The sequence below is a fragment of the Nuphar pumila genome, chromosome 12 (assembly GCF_984573655.1).
Source record: "Nuphar pumila chromosome 12, dmNupPumi1.hap1.1, whole genome shotgun sequence".
Classification (NCBI taxonomy): domain Eukaryota; kingdom Viridiplantae; phylum Streptophyta; class Magnoliopsida; order Nymphaeales; family Nymphaeaceae; genus Nuphar; species Nuphar pumila.
In genome coordinates, this window is record NC_143260.1 from 28,422,142 (window position 1) to 28,445,154 (window position 23,013).

At 34.1% G+C, this 23,013-nt stretch overlaps 1 protein-coding gene across 2 annotated transcripts in view; it reads left to right on the top strand.

The window, feature by feature from the left end:
• The window catches only part of EMB3006 (embryo defective 3006), an 82,300-nt gene that overhangs the window by 52,424 nt on the left and 6,863 nt on the right, over positions 1 to 23,013 (top strand). For both annotated transcript variants that reach the window (XM_089983315.1, XM_089983316.1), the window contains exons 5-6: positions 17,335 to 17,405; positions 17,723 to 17,804. In XM_089983315.1, coding sequence (XP_089839441.1) covers positions 17,335 to 17,405; positions 17,723 to 17,804 — 153 coding nt within the window. The remainder of the gene's footprint in view (positions 1 to 17,334; positions 17,406 to 17,722; positions 17,805 to 23,013) is intronic.

A 23,013-nucleotide genomic window follows, 5' to 3' on the forward strand; every position in this document is an offset into this window, starting at 1 on the left:
CAAAAACATGGTTTCAGACAAATTATATATTGTTTTTCTTTTAAAATCAAAAGTTAACAAAACTCGGTCCGAGTCACCGAGTTCACCCGCCGAGTCACGAGTCAATAAAGAACGAGTCGAGTTCCGAGTCACGGGTTTTAAAACCTTGTAAGTGAGGAAGGCATGACAAAGCTGTGGTAAACATGTCAAAATCAGGGCCCAATCCATTGAGGAGTTGTTGAACTTTATCTTTATCTGAAATAGCACTTCCAATAACCGCCAATTGGTCAGTAATACTCTTCAAGCGGCCTATGTATTCTATGGCTGGCATGGAGCCTTTCTTTAAACTTTGAAACTCATTTTTTAAGTACATAACTCGAGCTTCTGATATCTGAGAGTATGTCTGAGACAACTTACTCCACAGATCCGCCGCAGTGCAATCATCTGAAAGAGTAACCTACACTTCTTGAGATAGTGTTGACGTAATATAAGCAACCAAAGACTGATCCCGCTTTCTCCAGGCTGTATACTCTGGATTCTTAAAGGAAATAGTAATTGTGTCACTCTTCTCATTGGTGGTTTCTTGCAAAATAAACCATGGTGGTATAGGAACCAAACCATCCAGATGTTCATCGAGATCCTCACTCCGTATAAAAGGAAGTATTTGTCTCTTCCAGGTAAAAAAATTAGAGTAAGTTTTTCTGTAACAAGCTGACTCAAGAAATTTGCAGAGGGACCGGAGGACAAGGTAGATGACGAAGAGTAATCTATATCAATGGGACAACGAATAAACGAACAAGACGAATGAAGAGAAAGAGAAGAAAATTGAAGATCACTTAATCAATCAATAAAACTTTAATAAGGGATGCACCCGTGATATTAATAGACGTAAACCTTTTTTTTTTTTTTAGGGTCGAGATTATAGACTGTTATAACCTGCCTATAGGCGTTGCATAGAAATCATTAAACAGTAATAGAAAAGGAAACTTCTGTAATCAAAGAGGAAATAAATCAAAAAATACTCAATAACTGCAGTAGATTTGATTGCAATCAAAAGGAGACTGCAATCAAAGAGGAAAAACACGAATCAAAGGGATTGCAATCAAAGAGAGGAAACTGCAGTTAAAGAGGGAAAACTGCAGTCATTGATGTGAAAACTGCAGGCGTTGATGCTGAAGAAGAGAGACATATGGTGATGATTGAAGTACGTGAAGGAGGAAGAATTGAAGGAGGAATGGACGAAGAGGTGTATCAAAAACTGTTCCTTCAGAAGTTACCAGGACTCGCTGAACACACGTCTGGTAGGGTTCCGCAACCGTGCTCTGATACCATAAAAGATTATGTGTGGGGCTCAACCTTCACTGTAGAAACTAAGAAAAGAGAGAGAGAGAAGAGGGAGATTCACAATGGCTGGGGGCGCCGCACGTTAACACAACCTCTTAGCCCTAAACATTATAAATAGGTAAAAATACAATAGCTAGAAAAATTACAGACATGCCATTAATGAAATGGCATTGAGCATGTGTTAAAAGTTAAAACATAAAGTGCGTATGGATCTGGATCCAGATCTATATGCATACCATATTTTAACAGTGGCAAGTAGGACTTTACAGACAACCGATGGCGCGATGCAACATGGCTCAAGATCACCCTTTTTCTGCTAGCGTCCTGGCTATTTTTGTGGATAAGGTTGGTTTGTACCCAGAATTATCAACATGTTTTCCTTTCTAAAAAGAAATTATTTTCACTGAAGTCTTTAAAAGCAAACCCTGAAATCTGAAAGGTTTTCTCTAAATGTTTTCAACATTTACAAGTTGAAATTTTGGGCGTTACAGTTGTAGACTGTGAATACGATCTAAAGGTCCATAACATGTTAACACATAGTCACAAAGGAGATATTTTCAAAATATCACGATATTATAGATGTATTTTCAACAAACGATATTATAAGTAAAATGTCGCCAATTTGATAATATCATGATATTATCAATTATTGTTACTGTTTTTATTTATTTTCTATATCTTAAATGTATTTTCTTCTTTATTTTGTATTTTTTACTTATTTCTTTTATTATATATATATTTTCTTACTTGTTTTTGTTGTATATATATATATTTGTTTTTATTACCCGAAATTTTTCCGAGATTTATCACCAAATCTATAATATAATGAGAAATAGCCTCTCCAAGATATATAGCTGATACCAATATTTGTGACTGTGTTACAAATTTATAATTAACTAACAATTAATAATAAAAAAGTATATACTCAACATTGGACTCTTTTGATCACGTGTGTTACCTACATGTTGAATTGGATAAAATGGGTCAAGTCAAGTCCAAAACTCAATTAACCCATACTCAAAGTACCCAAGTTCCAATGTGGGTATTGTAATGAAATACATGGAAGCACAAATACTGGCCACCAAGGGCTTACAAGATCACACTTATGTCTTAAATTGAAGGATATGCCGTGCCACTTATGGGCAAGAGAACACTTTGCAAATATGACCTCTTATGGGTCAACACATGAAAACACAAGAATGAGCCACAATGGGCTGAGAACACACATAAAATAAATAATGTTATTGGGGAATAATCCCTTAGAGAGTGTTACAAATGAGAGAGGAGGTAGACCCCTTTTTATATACAAGAGGCTCCTAGAGAGCCGTTTGGGTAGAGTCCCAAAGACTCTATCGACATTCCCAAAAGCCCATGAGGATGGGAATAATTAAAATAAAAAGAATAAAAATAAAAACAGAAAAAATAGAAAAATACTTATTTCTGTTGTAATATGAAAAGATCGAAATACCCCTGAACTTCGAATATACAGAAATGTACAAAACTGTATATGTAAACATATATGTTATATATATGTTTACATTTAACAACTTACACATGCACATGCACAATTTCACTATGGAACTAAACAAAAGCCAATAACAAGAGTGTAAAAAACATAGGATATTATTCACCAATGCTTAACACAAGCATTAAAGAATAAGGGGATTTTAACCCCTATTTATACATAAAGAAACCCATGTAGGAGGGGCTGTTGGGAGCTCCAAATAGTCATTGGGAGCCCCCAACGACTCTTTGAGCCAATGCCCAAAGAGCCCCTAGTCTTTTGATAAAAGACAAACAATAAAAAAATAAAAAAATAAAAAAAATAAAAAAATAAAAAAATAAAAAAATAAAAAAATAAAAAAATAAAAAAATAAAAAAATAAAAAAATAAAAAAATAAAAAAATAAAAAAATAAAAAAATAAAAAAATAAAAAAATAAAAATAAAAAATTAAAAACTATTATCCCTAGTGGATATTTTCTTACAAGGGAAAATGCCAAAATACCCCTGACTCGAAACAAAAATTACATACATTTGTTAAAATTCTTAATTCTTCTCTTATAATTTGTTCTTCCCCTTTTTTTTCAGTTATCAATCTTTCAATGTTTTTCATGCTTTGGAATTTTGATAATTGCTGCATTTTCTGAAATTCTTCTTCAATTAAAAAATTTCTGTAACAACAATTGAATTGTCAACCATTATTGCAGGAGGAGTTTGAGTCAATCGGTCATGAAACACAGGTGTGCTTGCTATTCTATGTTTTAAGCATCTAAATTACAGATAAAAAAAGAAAAGTTCGCTCTTTATTCCTGAGAGCTGTCATCTTGCATGTAACCATCAAGTTCTTTGAAGGTTTATTAACTGAATACGGCAATGCATCAATACGATAGCCATTACACATTGAGAAACTTGTAGAGGAGAAGAGGTGACGAAGAAGCTATGGTCATGAAACCTGTTATTTTTACTTATAAGAGGGGCACTATAATTAGCTTCCTTTGTTGATGTTGATAAAAGTCCTATTAAGGTTAAATTGCAAAGGATACACACAAAGAGATTAACTGCCACTTATTAAGAATGTGAAAAATATGCATAATGATGAGCATCACACAAGTAACGGAAAACAATTTAACATATCTCTGAAGTTGTATATTGTGTTTTGAAATTCTAAAATTTAAACATGTGGAATTTGTCCTTCAAAAAACTCTGTTAAGCCTTTAGTAATTCCTCTTCCAAAATATCAGTAGACTTGGTATTTGATTTCAGGTAACATGTTGTATATCTCTTTGGTGTCAATCTTTTTATGTGGAATATGTTTGAGTATTTTGCATATGTTCAAGTTCAACGGGAAGATGTTCATCCAGTTCCCTATGTAAGAAATTTCTGATACAATTCTATCACTGCTCTACATCATGCTCCATCTTTATGTTCTTCTGTTTCCTTACACCCACATTCCTATGATATTTCATATACAATTCAAGCAACTGCATGACAATTCTCTAATCTCTACTTGTTATGCTACTTTTCTTATGTCTCTTCTGAGAAGCTGTGTTCCTTCCCAGTTATTCTTCTGGAGCTGATGTCATTCTCATGAGATGAACAAAGGAGAAAGTATTAATGACATGAATTTGCATTATCATTCGACCATGAAACAATTCTGAAATTTATAATTTCTTGGAGGACAAGAAGGAATGTGATGGACACAGTTTGATGGTGATGAGAAAAGTGTTCCCTATGTGTGAATTTGAGTGATCTCTTTCATCTCTAATCACAATATTGTTTCTGCTGCTATCTAGAGTTAACACATGGAGCTTGCTAATTCCCTGATCCTGGGTCAAGATGCTAGTCACGATTATTCAAGTTCCAGTTGGCAAGAGCAGCCACTGGTAGTTGCTAACCTATGGTTTATATATTGCTTGTTTGAACTTTGTTTTGGAATTCTAAGCACTGTACTGTTTTTTTTGTCCATACTGTCCAACACTAAACTCGGAATAAAAGTTCTGATGATCTTTATACAAATACTTTTGGCGAATACCTCACAGTAATCTTTCTTTTCCAATCAATTGCAATTCTCATTCTAAATCTGGCTGCTCAAAAGAAGTTAATATGTTACTATATCTAATTCTGACCATGTTTGTTCTCAATACGAGGACTGATGTAGACTAGTGACATAGTATTTATGAAGTTGATTTTTATTTTTAATCACATCAGCAAGGATAGGCAGGTTGTAGTCAGGTAGAACTCACATAGACATGGAAATGGGTATGGAACTTGAAAGAGATCTGGGTACAACACAAAAGGTTGCGTAAATCTAGGACACAGGTACATGACCACACATTATGTGTGTGTGTGTGTGTGTGTGTGTGTGTGTGTGTGTGAATATACATACATACAAACACACAAGGACATACATTCAAAACTCTTAAAGCACTAAATCATGAATACCATCTCAAGTGTAAATTCTTAAACAACAATTTCAAATCATTATAGTTATAAGCATTAACAGTAGATTCAAGTTGAAAATTGTTATGTAATGTAATCAGTGAAATTTTTTAAAGAAAGATCACACAAGTACAAATGAACAATCAAGATCATAAAAGGAAATAGAGGAAGTTAGGGACATGATCATGTTTTTGTTTGTGTCCTATCAACATAGGACATGAATGCTATGTGAAATGCCTGCAGATAGTAAGGTTTCTTCTGTTGGTACTAGAAAGAGAGAAGAAGAATGATTAATGTTCATGGAAGGATTGACCGTAAATAAAGAAAATAGTAAATCAATGACTAGTTACTGTTAAAAAAAATATATGTATATATATATCCATGTGTATATATATATATATATATATATATATATATTGTATGTTATGTAATAGGTAATGCTCTCTAGGGGGCATTTTGGTCTTGTCATTGTTCATGTAAATAGTGACTGTCCACTAGGGACAATATTGTATTTTTGTATTTATTGTATAGTGTAGGGGGCCTATATGTCTGTTGGAATAGTCCAACTAGCTGTTGGATGGACTGTTAGGACTGTTCGGTGGAAGAGGGAGCAAAAGTTTCCTCATAATCAATTCCATATTCTTGTGCATACCCCTTAACAACTAACCTAGTTTTATATCTTTCTAATGACCCATCACTTTTAGTTTTGACTTTATAACCCGATCTACACCAAATAGCCTTTTTTCACAAAGGGAGGCTTACAAATTTCCAAGTGTTAGCTTTGTTGAGTGCTTCTAATTCTAAATTCATTGCATCTATCCAATGTGAATGTTGCTTAGCTTCTTTAAAGTTGGAAGGCTCATTAGCCAAGGAAGATGTTGATTATTCTTTCCTTTTGACTTATTACCTAGAAATGAGTCTAAAAATTCTAATGATACTATTTGTGATAATGAAAATGTTTATGATAACAATTTTCATCAAAATGATGATTCTCCCGATGAGAATCCTAATGATATATATGTGTACACTCAGCGTGAGAGAAATGAGCATTAAAATACTTTTGACATGTATTCACAAAATCTTTCCTTAGAGGACCAAGTAGAAGAATCCCTACCTAGACGGTCCTCTAGCAGTAGTAGACCTCCTAAAAAATTTGTGTCATATGATTCCTTTTCCCCAAATTATAGAACTTGTCTAATGAAAACAATCTTGTCGAGTAACTTGTCTAGTTGGGTGGCTTGTCTTTCCAGTTGTAGTTTTCCCTCAATAGACCCATCTTATCGAGTAACCTAGTTGAGACATTTTTGTCTTTGTCAATGATCAAATTTGAATATCTCGCAACAACCTTTCATCTGTATGCTCGGGTCTGTTAAAATGTATATCCAAAATCCTTTGTTGTAAGTATAAATATATATACTTATATACATAGAGATACATATACATATATATATTATATGTATATGTATCTCTATATATATAAATATATATATATTTATATACATTTTTTATTTTCTTTTCTTTTCTTTTCTTACCCGAAAAGGGTATTATTGTAATTTCCTATCTTGCGCATATTCCATTTGGAATATGTTGTAATTTTCATCTTTATTTTTTTTGTAATTCTTTTTTATTTTTTCTTTTTTGTTTTTTCATAAAAGGTGCATTGGGGGTCCCCCAATAGAGTCGTTGGAGGCTCCCCAACGACTCCTTTGGGAGCCCCCCTTTGCACCTCTTTAGTCTTGTATAAATAGGGGTGTTTCCCCCTTGTTTTTCTTAAGCTTGAGAGTCTCAAGCATTTGCTCCTTTTATGAAATACATGCATTATTGCATGTTTGCTATTTTTACGCTTTTTGCGTATTTTGTTCAAGTGTTGTGAGAGTGTCTTCGTGCACTTCTTTTATAAAGTTTTTATGCTTGTATGCGTATTGTCTATTCATAGACATTTTCACATGGTATCAGAGCAAGGTTGGTGATAGAGGATCGTGAGATTCTTTTATTTTCAAGTGCTTCGAAAAGCGTGCCTTCGGGATTTTTGGAGGTTGAAGTGGTGGATCTTGCTTCTCAAATATTTTAGAAGAATCTTGCGCAAGCTAGAATTTGAAATATTGTGTTGGTACGCCCTTTCTCGCTTCCTCTTTACTTAATAATGGGCGAAAAAGAGTCTCATTTTACTCTTGGCTTCAAATTAAATGGGTCCAACTCTCATGTTTGGGCCGGAAACATGGAGGCTCACATAAAAGGAAAGGGGCTATGGGGTTATGTGCAAGGCACAATTCCGGAACCAGAACCCAAAATAACTGTGGTAAACGGAAGTGAAATCAAGATTCTTGAAGGAGAAGAAAGGGTCAAAGCTCTTGAAGAGTATTCTAAGAAGCACGATGAATGGGAAATGAAGAACTTCAAGATTCTTTCTTGGTTCTTTTCATCCGTTGAAACTAAGATTAATGCCAACATTATTAAGTTCAAAAAGGCATCGGAAGCTTGGCACTATCTTGAGAAAATGTATACATCGAGGGATCTATCTCATAAGTATTATCTTCAAAAGAAGGCTCTCTCTCTTACTCAAGGTGAAATGACTATTAAGGAATATTTTGCCGATCTTTCCTCCATATGGGATGAGCTTGCCATGCTTGAACCAAAATGGAGTGGAGAAGCAATTGAACTTCGCCACAAGCAACTTGAAGAAGATCGGTTCTTCAATTTTTTGAATGGGCTAAGGCTCGAATTTGAGCAAATAAGGTCTTTTCTTCTATCCTCATTTACTCCTCCCTCTCTTGAAGATGTACTCACCAAATTGAGTGGTGAGGAGACTCGTATGAGTTTATGTAAACAAGGAGCAAGTGTTCTTGTGGTTCTTTGTAATTATGAAGAAAATAATGAGGTCAATGCCGTATCAAGACCCGGGAACCATGTAAAAACCTATCGCCCCCCTTATTTTAAACCACAAAATCAAGGTGAAAATGGTGGGCAAAGAGAAAAAAGTGAATATAGTAAAATTATTTGTCATTTTTGTAAAGAACCCGGACATATCAAACCCATATGTCCCAAATGGAAAAAGCTTCTCGCAATGGCTACCACTGGTGTACCACAAAAGGAGGAGGCATCATCAAGTGGGTCACTCTCTATAAATCAAATAGTGGAAGCCCTTCAACCTCTCCTCAAGGGAGCTACCTACGGTGCCGCCGTGTCTACTTCATCCTTTCCAGGTAAAGTCTCTTGGCTTTTGGACTCCGGTGCATCTTTTCATATGTCCCCAAACATGTTTTCGCTTTCTGATTACTCAAAAAATGTCTCTCCTTCTTTTGTTTCCACTGCGGATGGAACCTCTCTTGAAATTAAAAGAATAGGTAATTTTGAAACTCAAGAGTTTTTTATTCCAAAAATTAGATTTATACCTAAACTAAACTTAACTCTTCTCTCTGTTTCTCAACTCTCGGACCATGGTTGCGATATTAAATTTTCTTGTGATAAATGTTTAATACAGGATCGCCGGTCTGGGAAATTGATTGGGGAAAGCTTTAAAAAAGGAGACTTATACTATATGGAATCTCTTCAAGTTCCAAAATCTTTTTGTAATGTTGCCCAAAACAAAGATATAAATGTGTGGCACAAAAGACTTGGTCATCCTAATATCACCAAGTTGTCTTACTTACATTTTGCAAAAGATCTATGTAAAAGTTCATTTTCTTGTAATGATTGTATTCTCGGAAAAATGCAAAGTTTACCTTTTGAGCAAAGAACCATGTTCTCTTCTAAAATTTTCGAAATTGTTCATTCGGATGTTTGGGGACCCGCACCTGTTGCTTCAAAAGGAGGCTTTTCTTATTATGTCATTTTTGTGGATGATTTTTCTAGATATTCGTGGATATATTTTCTTCAGTTCAAACATGAAGTTTTTTCGTGTTTTAAAACCTTCCATTCAATGATCAAGAATCAATTCAAAAGTAACATAAAAATATTTAGAAGTGATTCTGGAGGAGAGTATCTCTCCAATCAATTTAAAGTATATCTTGAGGACCGCATAATTATCCACCAAAGGTCTTGTCATAAAACTCCTCAACAAAATGGGTTGGCCAAAAGAAAACATGGGCACATCATTGAGACCACTAGGACTCTTCTTATTTCTCAAAACATTCCTAAAAACTTTTGGGCAGAAGCAACTCTTGCTTCTGTTTATCTGATAAATTGCTTACCATCTAGGATATTAGGGAAAATATCCCCTTTTGAGATATTATATAAGATTGAACCTGACTATAATAGGTTACGAGTTTTTGGGTGTAAGTATTTTATACTTACGAATAAGAATGACAAACTCTCTCCCAAGGCTATCTCTTGCGCCTTTCTTGGATATTCCGAAACTCAATAAGGGTTTCGTTGTTATGATCTTCGAGATGATAAGTTATATGTCTCTAGAAATGTAACATTTTTAGAAAATGAAAGTGGCTTTGAAAACAATGTTTCTCAACAAGAAAATTTTGATTATTCCTTCTTATTTGACTTTTTGTCTAGTAATGATGATGTATCTAGTGATGATGATGTGTCATCAAACCTTGATGAGGAAAATGATGGTGATGTTGGTGAACATAACTCACTCAATGAACAAGAAAGTAGAATTTCAAGTGATCCCATAACCTACTCTCGTAGAAACCAATGCACCTTTAGAAGTACTATTGATCAATATAGTGAGCTTGTTCCTACTCTCGATCATCGAAGATCTGAAAGGAATAGGAGACCTCAAACTCGTTTTGTTTCTTTTGATTCTTTCTCACCCCGATATAGGGCTTGTCTCAGTGCCATCCACTCTTATATTTTGAACCAAGGAATTTTGAAGAAGCTAAAAAATGTATAGAATGACAAGAAGCTATGCAAAATGAACTTAATGCCCTTAAAAAGGCTGAAACTTGGGATTTCCAAACTCTACCCATAGGAAAGAAAACTATAGGTTGTCGATGGGTTTTTAAGGTTAAAACTAAGAGCGACGGATCTGTAGAAAGGTATAAAGCCCGCTTAGTTGCAAAAGGGTATGGGCAAGAATATGGAATTGATTATGAAGAAACCTTTGCTCCTGTAGCCCGAATGGTTACAGTTAGATGTCTTATTACCATTGCATTTATTAAAAATTGGAACATTTTTCAAATGGATGTGAAAAATGCTTTTTAAAATGGTGATCTTAACGAAGAAGTGTATATGGATGCCCCACCAGGCATGAAGATTCTTAAAGATAAAGTTCTTCGTCTTCGAAAGACCCTCTATGGTTTGAAACAGGCCCCCAAAGCCTGATATGACAGGTTTACCAGTGTAATGCTGGAAAATGTTTTTTCCTCATGTTATACTGACACTGCTTTATTTACTAGAAAATCTAATGCATGGATTATGATACTTTTACTCTATGTTGATGACATGCTAATCACAAGTGATGATGTTCAAGGAGTCAAGGGTATTAAGTCCTTCTTGACTTCAAAATTTGAGATGTCAGACTTGGGTTTTCTGACATATTTTCTTGGAATTGAGGTTGCTTATTCGCAACGTGGTTATTTCCTATCTCAGTCTAAACTTGTGAGATTATTGACAGATCAAGAATTTTTGATGACAAAGTATGCGAAACTCCTGAAGTCGTGGGATAAAAAATGAAGATTGACGACGGTGTTCCTCTAACCGATCCTACTCCTTACATGCAGTTGGTAGGTTCTTTAATGTACCTTAGCATTACTCGACCTGATTTGTCACATGCTATACATGTTAAAATATGTGTACTCGTACACATATATGTTGAAATATAATCCTCAAATGTACATGTATATATTTATATATATATATATAAAGATACGTATACATATATATATATATACATATATATATATGTATACATATCTCTATTTATATATATATATATAAATATATATATTTTATCTTCCTAAAATACCCTCAAGGGTATTCTTGTAATTTGTTATTTTACGCATATTCCAATTGGAATATGCATTGTAATATTTCCTTTAATTTTATGTTTTTTTCCATTCCACATTGGGGGCCTCCCAATAGAGACATTGGGAGCCCCCAACGGTCACAAATGTGACCGTTGGGGGCTCTCCAACGTCTCCTTTGGGAGCCCCCAAGGTGGTCCCTTTTGTACTTATAAATAGGGGCTTGCCCCCTTTGTATTCTTCACTCCTTGGAGGAGCTTATGCTCCATTGTATAGGGTTTTTACCCTCTTCTACTTATTTCTTCCATAATATTCAACTTATGACTTTAAGTCATATTTACCCCTTTTATGGGTTTATGTATTAGCACATGATGTGCTTGTGTTGTTCCCTTGAGTGGGTATATTCGCACTTAATGTGCATGTGTATGGGTTCATTATCAAACCTAAAGTATTCAAAGTCACTTTCTAACATGGTATCAGAGCCCAGTTACGATGGGGTTGTCTCTTGGCGCAACGGAAAGCATGGTGCTCAAGAAATGGTGAAGTATTCATTGTTCCTCTTTTTTTTTAGAAGTTTTCGGTATGTATCTCTTTTCTTAACATATTTTGCATTATGAAACTATTTTTCTTGCACATTTAGTGTTTTTGATAAGTTGAATCATTTCCTTTCTCATTTCGCGTGTTCGTATATTTTAAAATATTTACTTTTAAATTTGGTAAACTTGTTTATTGTTCAAATATATAATTCTTGGCTATATATTTATCGATTCCTCATCACATATAATAGTAATTTATGATGTTAAATATGTTTTCAATTATATGGGATTTATGATGTTTACATAAGTATTTCATGATTAACCTATAAATTAACTTTTAAATTATATATGATGTCTTGATCAATGATCTTTGTTTAAAACTCTTTTCTCTCATATAAAGCCTAATTTGTTTTAAGTTCCTCTCTTGTTTATGGATTTTAGTGCATGTTTTTTTGAAAATCTTGATATAATTCTTGTATAAGAATCTCTCACATCTAAATCTTTGTTATGAATCCTAAGTAGTTCTTGTTAATGATAACTATTTATGAGAACTCCTAAAAGATATTTCAATGTTTTTGGTTTATTTAAAGGATTTTTGATAAATAGGTTGTTTGAACCATTGTAAAAGATTTTTTAAAAAGAATTTCCCACACTATATAGAATGCATAGTGTATCTATTGCATCCTTTGGTATAAAAGATTTCATTTATTTTTTGATTTTTCTTCTAATAATGCAACTTTATAAACGGATTTTGTATTTTTCACATAAGGTTTCAAAAACCTCTTGATTGTATCTCTAAGGATGCTTACATTGACCATAATATGGTCTTCTTTGCCTTAAATTACATTAAAGCTTGAGAGACTCAAGCATTTGCATCTTTTATGAAATACATGCATTATTGCATGTTTGATATTATTACGCTTTTTTTCGTATTTTGTTCAAGTGTTGTGAGAGTGTCTTCGTACACTTCTTTTATAAAGTATTCATGCTTGTATGCGTATTGTCTATTCATAGACATTTTCTCATGGTACTATCTTTTCAATAAAGAGATGTTTTTATTGCCTTCTTTAGGGCTTGTGTTTGTCTTTTTAATGGACTTGTAAGATTGTTTCTTTTATCATTCCACAATATCTTGGTACATGTCATAAATTTGCACTTTTAAGATTATTACCATTTTACATCTTGGTATACGTATAATTGCAAATTATAAAGGGTTGATTTGTTTCTTGGATTATTCCAATTCCTTTCTCACACATGACATAGCTTAAATATTTCATGTTGTGTTTATTAAAGTCCTTTTTTGTATAATGATCATGATTGAACATAATTTCGTATATATGCAACATTATTGTTATATGGCAATAGAAATCACAAGAACCTTATTAATCTCAAAAAATGTTCCAAAATCTTTTTGGGCCGAAGCGGTTCTAACCTCAACGTATCTTATCAATAGAACTCCTTCATCTTCTTTAAAAATTCTTTCTCCATTTGAGAAACTTTACAATATGTTTCCCGATTATAAAAGACTAAGAATTTTCGGATGTAATGCTTTGTCTTAACTCACAAAAATGATAAACTTTCTTCTTGAGCTATTGAATGCATTTTCTTAGGATATGGCGAAAAACAAAAAGGTTATCGATGCTTTGACATATCAAATAATAAACTTTATATCTCAAAAGATGTCACATTCTTAGAAGAAGAAAATGGTTTTTCACATAAACCAAATGAAGATGTTGATTATTCCTTTTTATTTGACTTATTGCCTCAAGAAAAGGTCATTGATGATAATGTTGAATCTAGTGAATCGCTCATAGACGAGTTTGAACCTTCAAATGATGACCAAAATTTACAAGAAAATGTACAAAGGCAAATACAAGTGTACTCTAGAAGAAATGAAAGTAATCCTCCTTGTGCCCTTGAAAAATTCTCTCAAAATGAGTCAACCGAAGAAATCTCTCAGAGAAGATCAAATCGTATTTCAAAAATACCAAATAGATTTGTATCTTATGATTTTTTTTCTCCAAATTTTTGGGCATGTCTGCTTGCTCTTCACTCAATTCATGAACCAACTCATTATAATGAGGCCAGACAATATGCTCATTGGAATGAAGCAATGGAACTGGAACTTAATGCACTTAAGAGAGCTCAAACTTGGGAAATCGTTGATCCACCCAATGGTAAGAAACCCATTGGATGTCGATGGGTTTTTAAAGTTAAAACTAAGTGCGATGGATCTTTAGAAAGATATAAGGCTAGGTTAGTGGCCAAGAGATATGCCCAAGAGTATGGGGTAGATTATGATGAAACCTTTGCCCCTGTTACTCGAATGACTAGTGTTCGAGCTCTTATTGCAATAGCTTCTGCTAAAAAATGGCCAATTTTTCAACTAGATGTCAAAAATGCCTTTTTAAATGGAAATTTAAATGAAGAAGTTTACATGGAACCATCTCCTGGTATGAATTTAAATGGTAAAATTTTGAAATTAAAAAAGGCCTTATATGGACTTAAGCAAGCTCCTAAAGCTTGGTATGATAAGTTTAGTAATGTATTAATCAATTTAGGATTTACTTCTTGCTATATTGACACTGCTCTTTTTGTTAAGAAAACATGTGATTTCATTGCTATTCTTCTGTTATATGTTGATGATATGATCATCATTGGGGATGACAAAAAGGGGGTAAATGATGTGAAGTCTATGTTAAAAGAAACTTATGATATGTCTGACCTTGGATTCTTGAGATATTTTTTAGGAATCGAAGTGACTTACTCCCCGCGAGGATACATTTTATCTCGGATGAAATTGGCCGCAGACATTTGTACCAAATCTGGAATATCTGATGAAAAGAAAGTTGAGACTCCCGAAGTTATCAATGCAAAACTCAGACTTGAGGATGGTGTTCTTCTTGAGGATCCAACTCCCTATCGTCAATTAATTGGATCTCTCACCTACTTATCCATCACCCGTCCAGACATAGCTCATGCGGTTCATGCTGTAAGCCAGTTTCAGCATGCACCTATTACAGTTCATATGGCGACTGTAATGAGAATCGTGCGATACATCAAAAATATCATCTCCAAGGGACTCTTCTTATCCTCTTCCTCATCTCTTGAATTAACTGCTTTTACTGATGCTGACTGGGAGGAAATCCCAATGATCGTATCTCAACTACTGGTCTTTGTATTTTTTTAGGTGAATCTCTCATCTCGTGGAGGTGCAAAAAGCAGCAAAAGGTCTCTCTATCATCCACTGAAGCTGAGTATCAGGATATGGCAATGACAACAATGAAAATCGTGTGGCTCAGAGGGCTCCTTGGTGACATGGGTGTCCTCATTTTCTCACCCACCAAGCTCTGCTGTGATAACAAAAGTGCGATCTACATTGCAAGCAACCATACGTTTCACGAACGGACCAAGCATATCGAGATGAATTGCCACTATGTTCGAGATGAATACCTCAGAGGAACCATCACATTACCATACGTCACTTCAGAATATCAACTGGCTGACTTCTTCACCAAGGCGCTCCCAACTCCACGATTTATGTTTCTTCTTGGCAAACTTTCAGTCTTCTCCCCGTAAAGTTTGAGGGGGCGTGTTAAATTATGTATATATAAATATATATACATATACTTATATATATACATACGTATATATATACATATATGTATATATATACAGTTTTTTTCTTTTTGATTATCAAAATACCCGATAGGGGTATTTTGGTAGAACCCCATGTAACCCCTTTTTCCCTTTTTCTATTTTCCCTTTCTTCTTTTTTCCTTTTTTCTTTTTTTATCTTTTTGTAAGACCACAAGGGCTTTGTGAGATTGCTCCCTTTCATCATTATGTGCATTAAATATGCTTTAATTGCATATTGGATATATATGTGTTTCATATTGATTATCTTGTTCACATTGTTGTATGCATGAATTTAATTATCTTCGATTTTCTTGAGGGCTTTTCTGAATTATTATATTTTATATATGCATGATGTTGTTGATGATTTGTTATTTCATTTAAAATGGTTTTCTAAAAACTGTTTGGGATATTATTTATGCATAATTGTTTCTCTTCTTGATGATTTATGTCCTTTAGTAATCAAATTCTTTTATTTATTGATATTTATGGTTTCTTGAAAAATATGTTGATTTTGAGTTTATGATTTGATTTCATAAAAATTTATCCTTGAGGTATGCTCTTCTTATCTTAATGATTATCTAATGTTTCTCTTTTTCAAAAACATATTTAGTTTAAAACTATTGGGGTATGATATTTTTCTTTGTGTAGTTGGATCCTTTGTTTTGTTCTCTTTACATATTCTTAAAGATGTGATGGATTGAGAAATGAATATCTTTGATGCATCATATCATGAAGATGGACATAGCTATGAAGATGGACATAGCTGATGAAGGCGTTTGGGGACGATTACCAATGAATACATTCCGAGACTTGTATTTGCAAAATTCTCTAATGTGTCATAAAGATGGAGACTACCAATGAAGATATTTTGAAGACTTGTATTTAATGAAGACTTTCGAAGACTTGTATTTAATTAAGACCTTCGATGACTTGTAGTTTGAAACTTTCAATTATCACACCGTAGTTTGAGGGGGGTTGTTAAAATATATATATATATATATATATATATATATATATATATATATATATTGTATGTTATGTAATAGGTAATGCTCTCTAGGGGCGTTTTGGTCTTGTTATTCTTATGTAAATAGTGACTGTCCACTAGGGACAATATTATATTTTTGTTCTTTATTTTATTTTTCTCTTTATTGTATAGTGTAGGGGGTCTATATGACTGTTGGACTGTTCAAACAGTTGACTGTTGGAACAGTGACTACCTATGGGACTGTTCCAACAGTCATAAATACGACTTTTGAAACAGTGAATGCCTCTCTTAAATGCCCATCTTGGCTCTATATATAGAGTCTTTGTCCTCTTTGTAAGATACTGCTTTTCTTAAGCGTTCATGCTTAACATGAATATTTTTTATTTTTGTGTTCATCCCTTTAGTTCTTTGATGTCTTAGAATATACTTAGTGCTTGTGTAGTGCCTTTGTACTCTTGTATTGTCCCTTAGTTGGGCTTGTGTATGTGCATATGCACTTTGTGTCTATGATCTTATAAGCCCTTAGAGGCCCTCCTTTTGTACTTTCGCATATTTCATTGCAGTTAGGACTAAAGACAAAATTAATTGCTTAGGTATCTTTTATGATATATCTGATGATAAAGCAATATGAAGTATTGAAGTTATATACTTGCCCTTTATGATAGGCAAGCTGGCAAGTAGCCTCTAATAGGATGATAACTTGTGATCTCATGCTTTACATAGTGCGATTTTATCAATCGACCTATTTGATATAGAGAATTATGACTGATTTATATGAACTAATATTACATAAAATAGAGAATTATGTATGTTGGCTCCTTATATAACCTAGTAGGTATTTCTTATAACTGCATTGACAAATAAAAAGTAAATAATTCTAAGTGTAAAATCTCTGGAAGTCTCAGATAGGTGGCAACAATGGCGCTGAACTATTCTTTTCATGTACTCTCCTCTGAATTGCATTATCTGATGCTGTAATACTTGTGACAGGTTATTACTGCTCTTGAATTGGTTGAACAGCTTGTTGAAGAGCAGAGTCTGGACATTCTTCACACTGAGAAGTATTCTTTTTTGAAATCTCATCATTAGTTTCACTTGTGTCCTTGTAGTGTTAAATCCATTCAGTCACTTGCAATATGTGTCCACTCTATATTACTATCTATCTGTTTCTGGACAAATGAACTGGAATTTTGCCCTTTCCTTATGGTCAGAATTATTTCCCAGCCTTGTATTTGCCACTTGGTCTCGAAACTCATGCAGGGGCTAACATTGTGATGCATTTGTAGGAAAAAAGGAAAATGAAAGCTTACTGTAGTCCTAGTTGATAGTTGTACATGCTCCAATCTCATGTCAGCATTTCATTGAATTTTAAATGCAGGACCAGGTTAGGCCAGGTGAGAGAAGAGCTTACAAAGACAAAGTTGGATGAGATCCTCTGCCTGAGGACCATGTTGGCCAAGGTAACCAAATAATTATGATTATTTTTTAAATGATGTGAGATTGCCCAGGGTGTTGGGCAGATAGATGCTCTTCCTTTTTGAAGTGCTTCTATGTACTTCTAGTGGAAACCAAGTGCATTTTTTTTCAAATGTTCTTTATGTTGAAATATGCATTTTATGATGTAATAATGTTCTATGGTAACTTTGAATTCTTTGATAATTAAAACATGGTTACAGTTGAGGAAATCCTGTAACATTGTGTTCATGTCTCTCTCTCTCTTAAAAAAAAGTCCTGTCACAGATGTACAAGCATGCATTGATGCAGAAATGCACACATGAACACTCGTGCTGTCAATCAAGCTATCAAAGAAAAAGTGAACTGCCAAATTTGATGTAGAGGGAGATTATTAAACTGGATTTCTTGGAAAAGGGATGATCATGGTTGCTACTTTATCTATAATCATATGTTTCGGTTCTTTGGCTCTCAGGTTTGTCTTGTCTATGCTTTTCCCTTTTTGCTGTTTCCGAAAAGCATGGCGAAATTTGATAATTCTAGGAGGATTAGTGTGCCATAGAGACCTTGATGTTTAAATAGGATCGTGTGACTTGAGGATTACACCTGGGAAATGAAAAGTGAAAACATGTAATCATTTTTTTTTGTCTAGAGAACTAACATAGGAGTTAGTATGACATCTTACATCAAATTTATCACTTAAGGTAGCATAAAAAATGAATAACTGGAAGAGAGTCAAGCTAGTCTTTACTCTTGATACTCTTTATATATAGTCTTTAAGCAAATCATGTGTAAGATTAACCTAAGAAAGTGAGTAGAAGTTGATTTATACTATGGATGATAACTCAATCTCATCTTTTGTTCAGATCTCCATTGAATGACCATCTTAAGATGTTATATGCTCTTCAGTTGCTACATGTACAAAAGTTCACTGTAGAGAAATCTCCTTAAGACTGTTTTTATTGCGTACTTCTCTAAGTTGAAAACCTCTTAAATTCTTTGTGAGGATGATATCTTGGTTTTACTGGGTTGGAGACTGTTAGGTCAGCCTATGAACTTTTCCTGCATTTTCTACAAGTTTTTGCAAGGAATGGAGCAGATAGTGCTTCAAGCTGTCGCAGGAACCAACCTGTTCCTCTTCTCCTAGAGCCCAGTCAAGCAAGATGCATATGACCTGTAGAACATTTGTTTCTTTCATTAATGCCTCTCCGTGTTGATTACTATGTCTATTTCGTACTAATTAGAAAAGGTGACCCACCACTCTGTTTTGGAGCAAGATCATGATGTCTACTTTTGCAATGCAATTCTGCCAAAACCTGGTAATTGTTTCCTTTTTGTAATCATAGTATTGATTCCATCCATAATAAAAAAATCTCATGATGTTATCACGATAATTTGCAACACGCAATAATGTCACGAGATTTTCAAAATCATGTCTATTCTGAAAATACCATGATATATCACAGTATTTTCAATATTGTCATGCTATTTATAAGAAACACCATGGTATGAAAGAGGGCCACATTTGTAAATTGCTGACTTTCAAACCAAATTCTAACATTCAGAACATTTAAAACATTTAAAGATGTGGTTGCCTAGGCATCTGAGCAGCCCAATGTAGCCACCTACCAGTGTTATAAATAGAGGGGTGCATTGCCTCTTAAATAGAAAGAGGAAAGACCCTCCCTCTTCTTGGTGAATGATATAGGACTATCTTTCTATGGGTTCATTAGTGCAATATGTTACCCATAGTTTGATTGGTACCAATAACCCCATATCACTTATTATATATTGCCACATTATGAGCCTTATCAATATTATATCTCATATTACTGTTATCTTCTTTTATGTTATATATCTTTTCAATCTTTTTATTATATATTTATTATATAAGTTTTTAATAGACCAATATTTTCCTGAAAAAAAAACTAAAACTCCTGTTCCATTATCGAGAAATTGCTGAGATGACATTTGTGACTATGGTTTCATCATAAACAAAATATAGAAAAAATCAAAAGTTTCATTTCTCGTTAATATTATTTGATCTTGCAGTGATTGAAAAATCAGTACAGGGAGTATGAACCTCTAAGAGCATGCACCTCAACCTTACTCTCAGTAAGGTTAATAGGATTTTTGGTTATTTTTTCTTCTTAGATTGAGAGTAATCAAAATATGAAACATGAATAAGTCATAGGCCTTCTAATAGAAGGGACACTTAGATTCCTTGCTAGTCTCTACTGTAGCTACTCTGTTTTTCCTTTTTTATTTTCTAAATAAAAACATTAATATAGATGCTCTGTGGGAGTGTGAACCTCTAACTATGAGCTTGTACTTGAACCTTACTCTCACTAAGGATAAATAAAATTTCTTGATTTTTCTTTTTCTTCTTAAATTGAGAGTAATCATAAAAATCCATAGGACTTCTAAGTAGTACACTTAGATTCATTGCTTGTCTCTACTGTAGCTACTCTGTTTTTTTGTTCTCTTTTAAATTTTTTTTGTTTCTTGAACAAAGACGTTAGTGTAGATTAGGGTTGTCAAAAGGTCGGGTTTGGTTTGGACCCAGGTGGAACCAGACTTGGACCTGGTTTTTGGGTATGATATCGGGTTCGGACCTGGGTCTAATGGGTCCACTATAAGAAAAACCATACCCGGACCCAATAAGAACTACATGAACCAGACCGAGACCATACCCGGTAAAACCATATTTTTTATCATTTTTACATTGAAAATTTGTGGGTCTTAATCAGAACTCGGGTCGTGTCCGGGTTTGATATAAAATTTCACAAGCTATACCTGGGTCCATGTATTAATCAGACCTTTAGGTCCGGTCCGGACCTGGATCTTAATCAGGTCTTATTATTTATCACCATACCCATACCCTATAGGGTTTGGTTTGGGTCGGGTCTGGGTAAACCCGACCCATTGACACCCCTAGTGTAGATACTCTGTTTTCCAACATGTGAAGCCTGAAAAAATGATCTGAATACTTTTGGCTTAATAGCTCAATACTTATTTTGAAATTGCTATTAGCTCTGCATTGGTTTCAGGGTACATACATTGCTTGCTACTTTTGCTGTGCATTTATATGAATGAGTTTGATAAATTAGCTGTTTTCTGCAGCCTTTTCTATGTAGTACTGTAAAAAACCTACCATGGTCTCATAGGTTTATTGAAACCAGAGTTACCAGAAGCTTCTTTGATAGGTGGGAAGCCTGCTTCCCGAAAACTCGCTTTGAAAGCGTGAAACTCCTCACTTCCGAAACTTGATGGGAATCTCGATTCTCCCACGCTTCTCCTATGCTTTCCACACGCTTCATCTATTCTTCTTATATGTTTTCTCACTCTACTTTTCATTTTCTTATGTGTTTCCTTTCGTGCTTCTCACTGACTTCCATGTGCTTTCTCTAAGTTGACAATCATCATTTTTAGATTTTATTAATTTTTTTTTCTTACACTAAAAAATCATGGAATTTAAAAATAATAATTGTTATTTTAGTTTTTATTTGCATTCATTTGGATTCCCATTTAATTCTTATACTGTTTTTTTATTCCTCGCTTCCCGCTTCCTATACATTTTCAAATGCATTGCTTCCGCTTCCCGTATCATTTCCTGCTTCCAGTTTCTAGTTTGGCAACCTTGGTCGAAACCCTTTCTAGTTAATCTTCATGGAGCTTTATTTTAAAGCTTATTCAAATATTATTTTGGTTGCATAGAGTTTGTCAAGACTTTTATGCCTAAACTGTGGTCAATAAGGCATGTGTGTGTGTGCATGTGTGTAATTCACTAAATATTAAAATAGAGGCATACACATAACTACATGTAGAGGCTCTGTTTATGAGTAAAAAAGACTTGGGAGTTTCAACTGGGTTACTCTAAGGTAATACAAGTGCCAAAAAAAATGTTACAAAGTGACTACAAGAAGACACAATTACATAAGCACAATGTCTCTAATGGACAAGATACAATATGCCACAAAGGGCAAAGAAAAACATACGCGAGAGAAGAGAACTTGAAATAATATTGGAGCCTTCATTGAAATGCTTGAAAAATCATTGAGAATAATAGGGGAGAAGTCCCTTTTATATACACCACAAGAGGGGCCAAGGGGAGCTCCCCAACGGTCACAATAGTCACATTTGTGACCGTTGGGGAGGGTCCCAACGACTCTTAAGGGATCCCCTTTTTACCTCTTTAAAAAACCAAAAAGAAAAGAAAAAAAATACAAAAATACAAAAATGTCCCTAATAGACATGAATATTTACAAAATGATGAAAAGACCAAATTGCCCCTAGTGGGTGTTATAATGTATATATATATATCTAATTTTTTTAACACCCTCCCTCAAACTGATTGTGAGATCACCGAGAGTTTCCTTAGGAGAAAGTAGAAACAGGGTGATGGCAAGGCTTTGGTGAAAAAATCTACTAACTGATACCTTGAAGTGACATATGATAGTTGAATGGTGCCTCGTAAAAATTCATCTCGAACATAATGACAGTCTATCTCGACGTGCTTTGTTCGTTCTTAGAAAGTGTGATTGCTAGCAATTTAGATAACACTGTTATTGTCGCAACACAACTTCGAAGGAATAGAGATAATGACTCCCATATCTTTGAGCAAACTTCTCAACCAAACAAGTTCAATGGTAGTTGTTGCCATGGCCCTATACTCAGCTTCCGTGGAAGATAGAGACACCTTTTGTTGTTTTTTACATCTTCAAGAGATTAATGATTCTCCAAGAAAAATGCAATAACCTGTTATAAAAATACGATCATTGGGGTTACCACCTATAAGCAATTAAATTAGAAGATGAAGAAGAAGATAAGAATGGTCCTTTGGTTATGGATTCATTCAAATATCTGATAATTCGCATGATGGAAGCCATGTGAATAGTAGTAGGAGCATTTTGAAATTGACTTATACTATGAACACCATGAGCAATATTTGGCCTGGTAATAGACAAATATGTTAGTGATCCAATCAATTGACGATAAGGAGTGGGATCTTCTAAAGGAGTTCCATCATCGACTCTCATCTTAACGTTGATTACTTCTAGAGTCTCCACTTTCTTTACGTCAGTTAAGCCAGACTTGCAATAATATCTGATGTAAGCTTCATTTGAGACAAAATATATCCTTGAGGAGTATGCAACTTCGATCTCTAAAAAAGACCTTAGATATCCAAGGTGAGACATATCAAAATTGCTTTTAAGA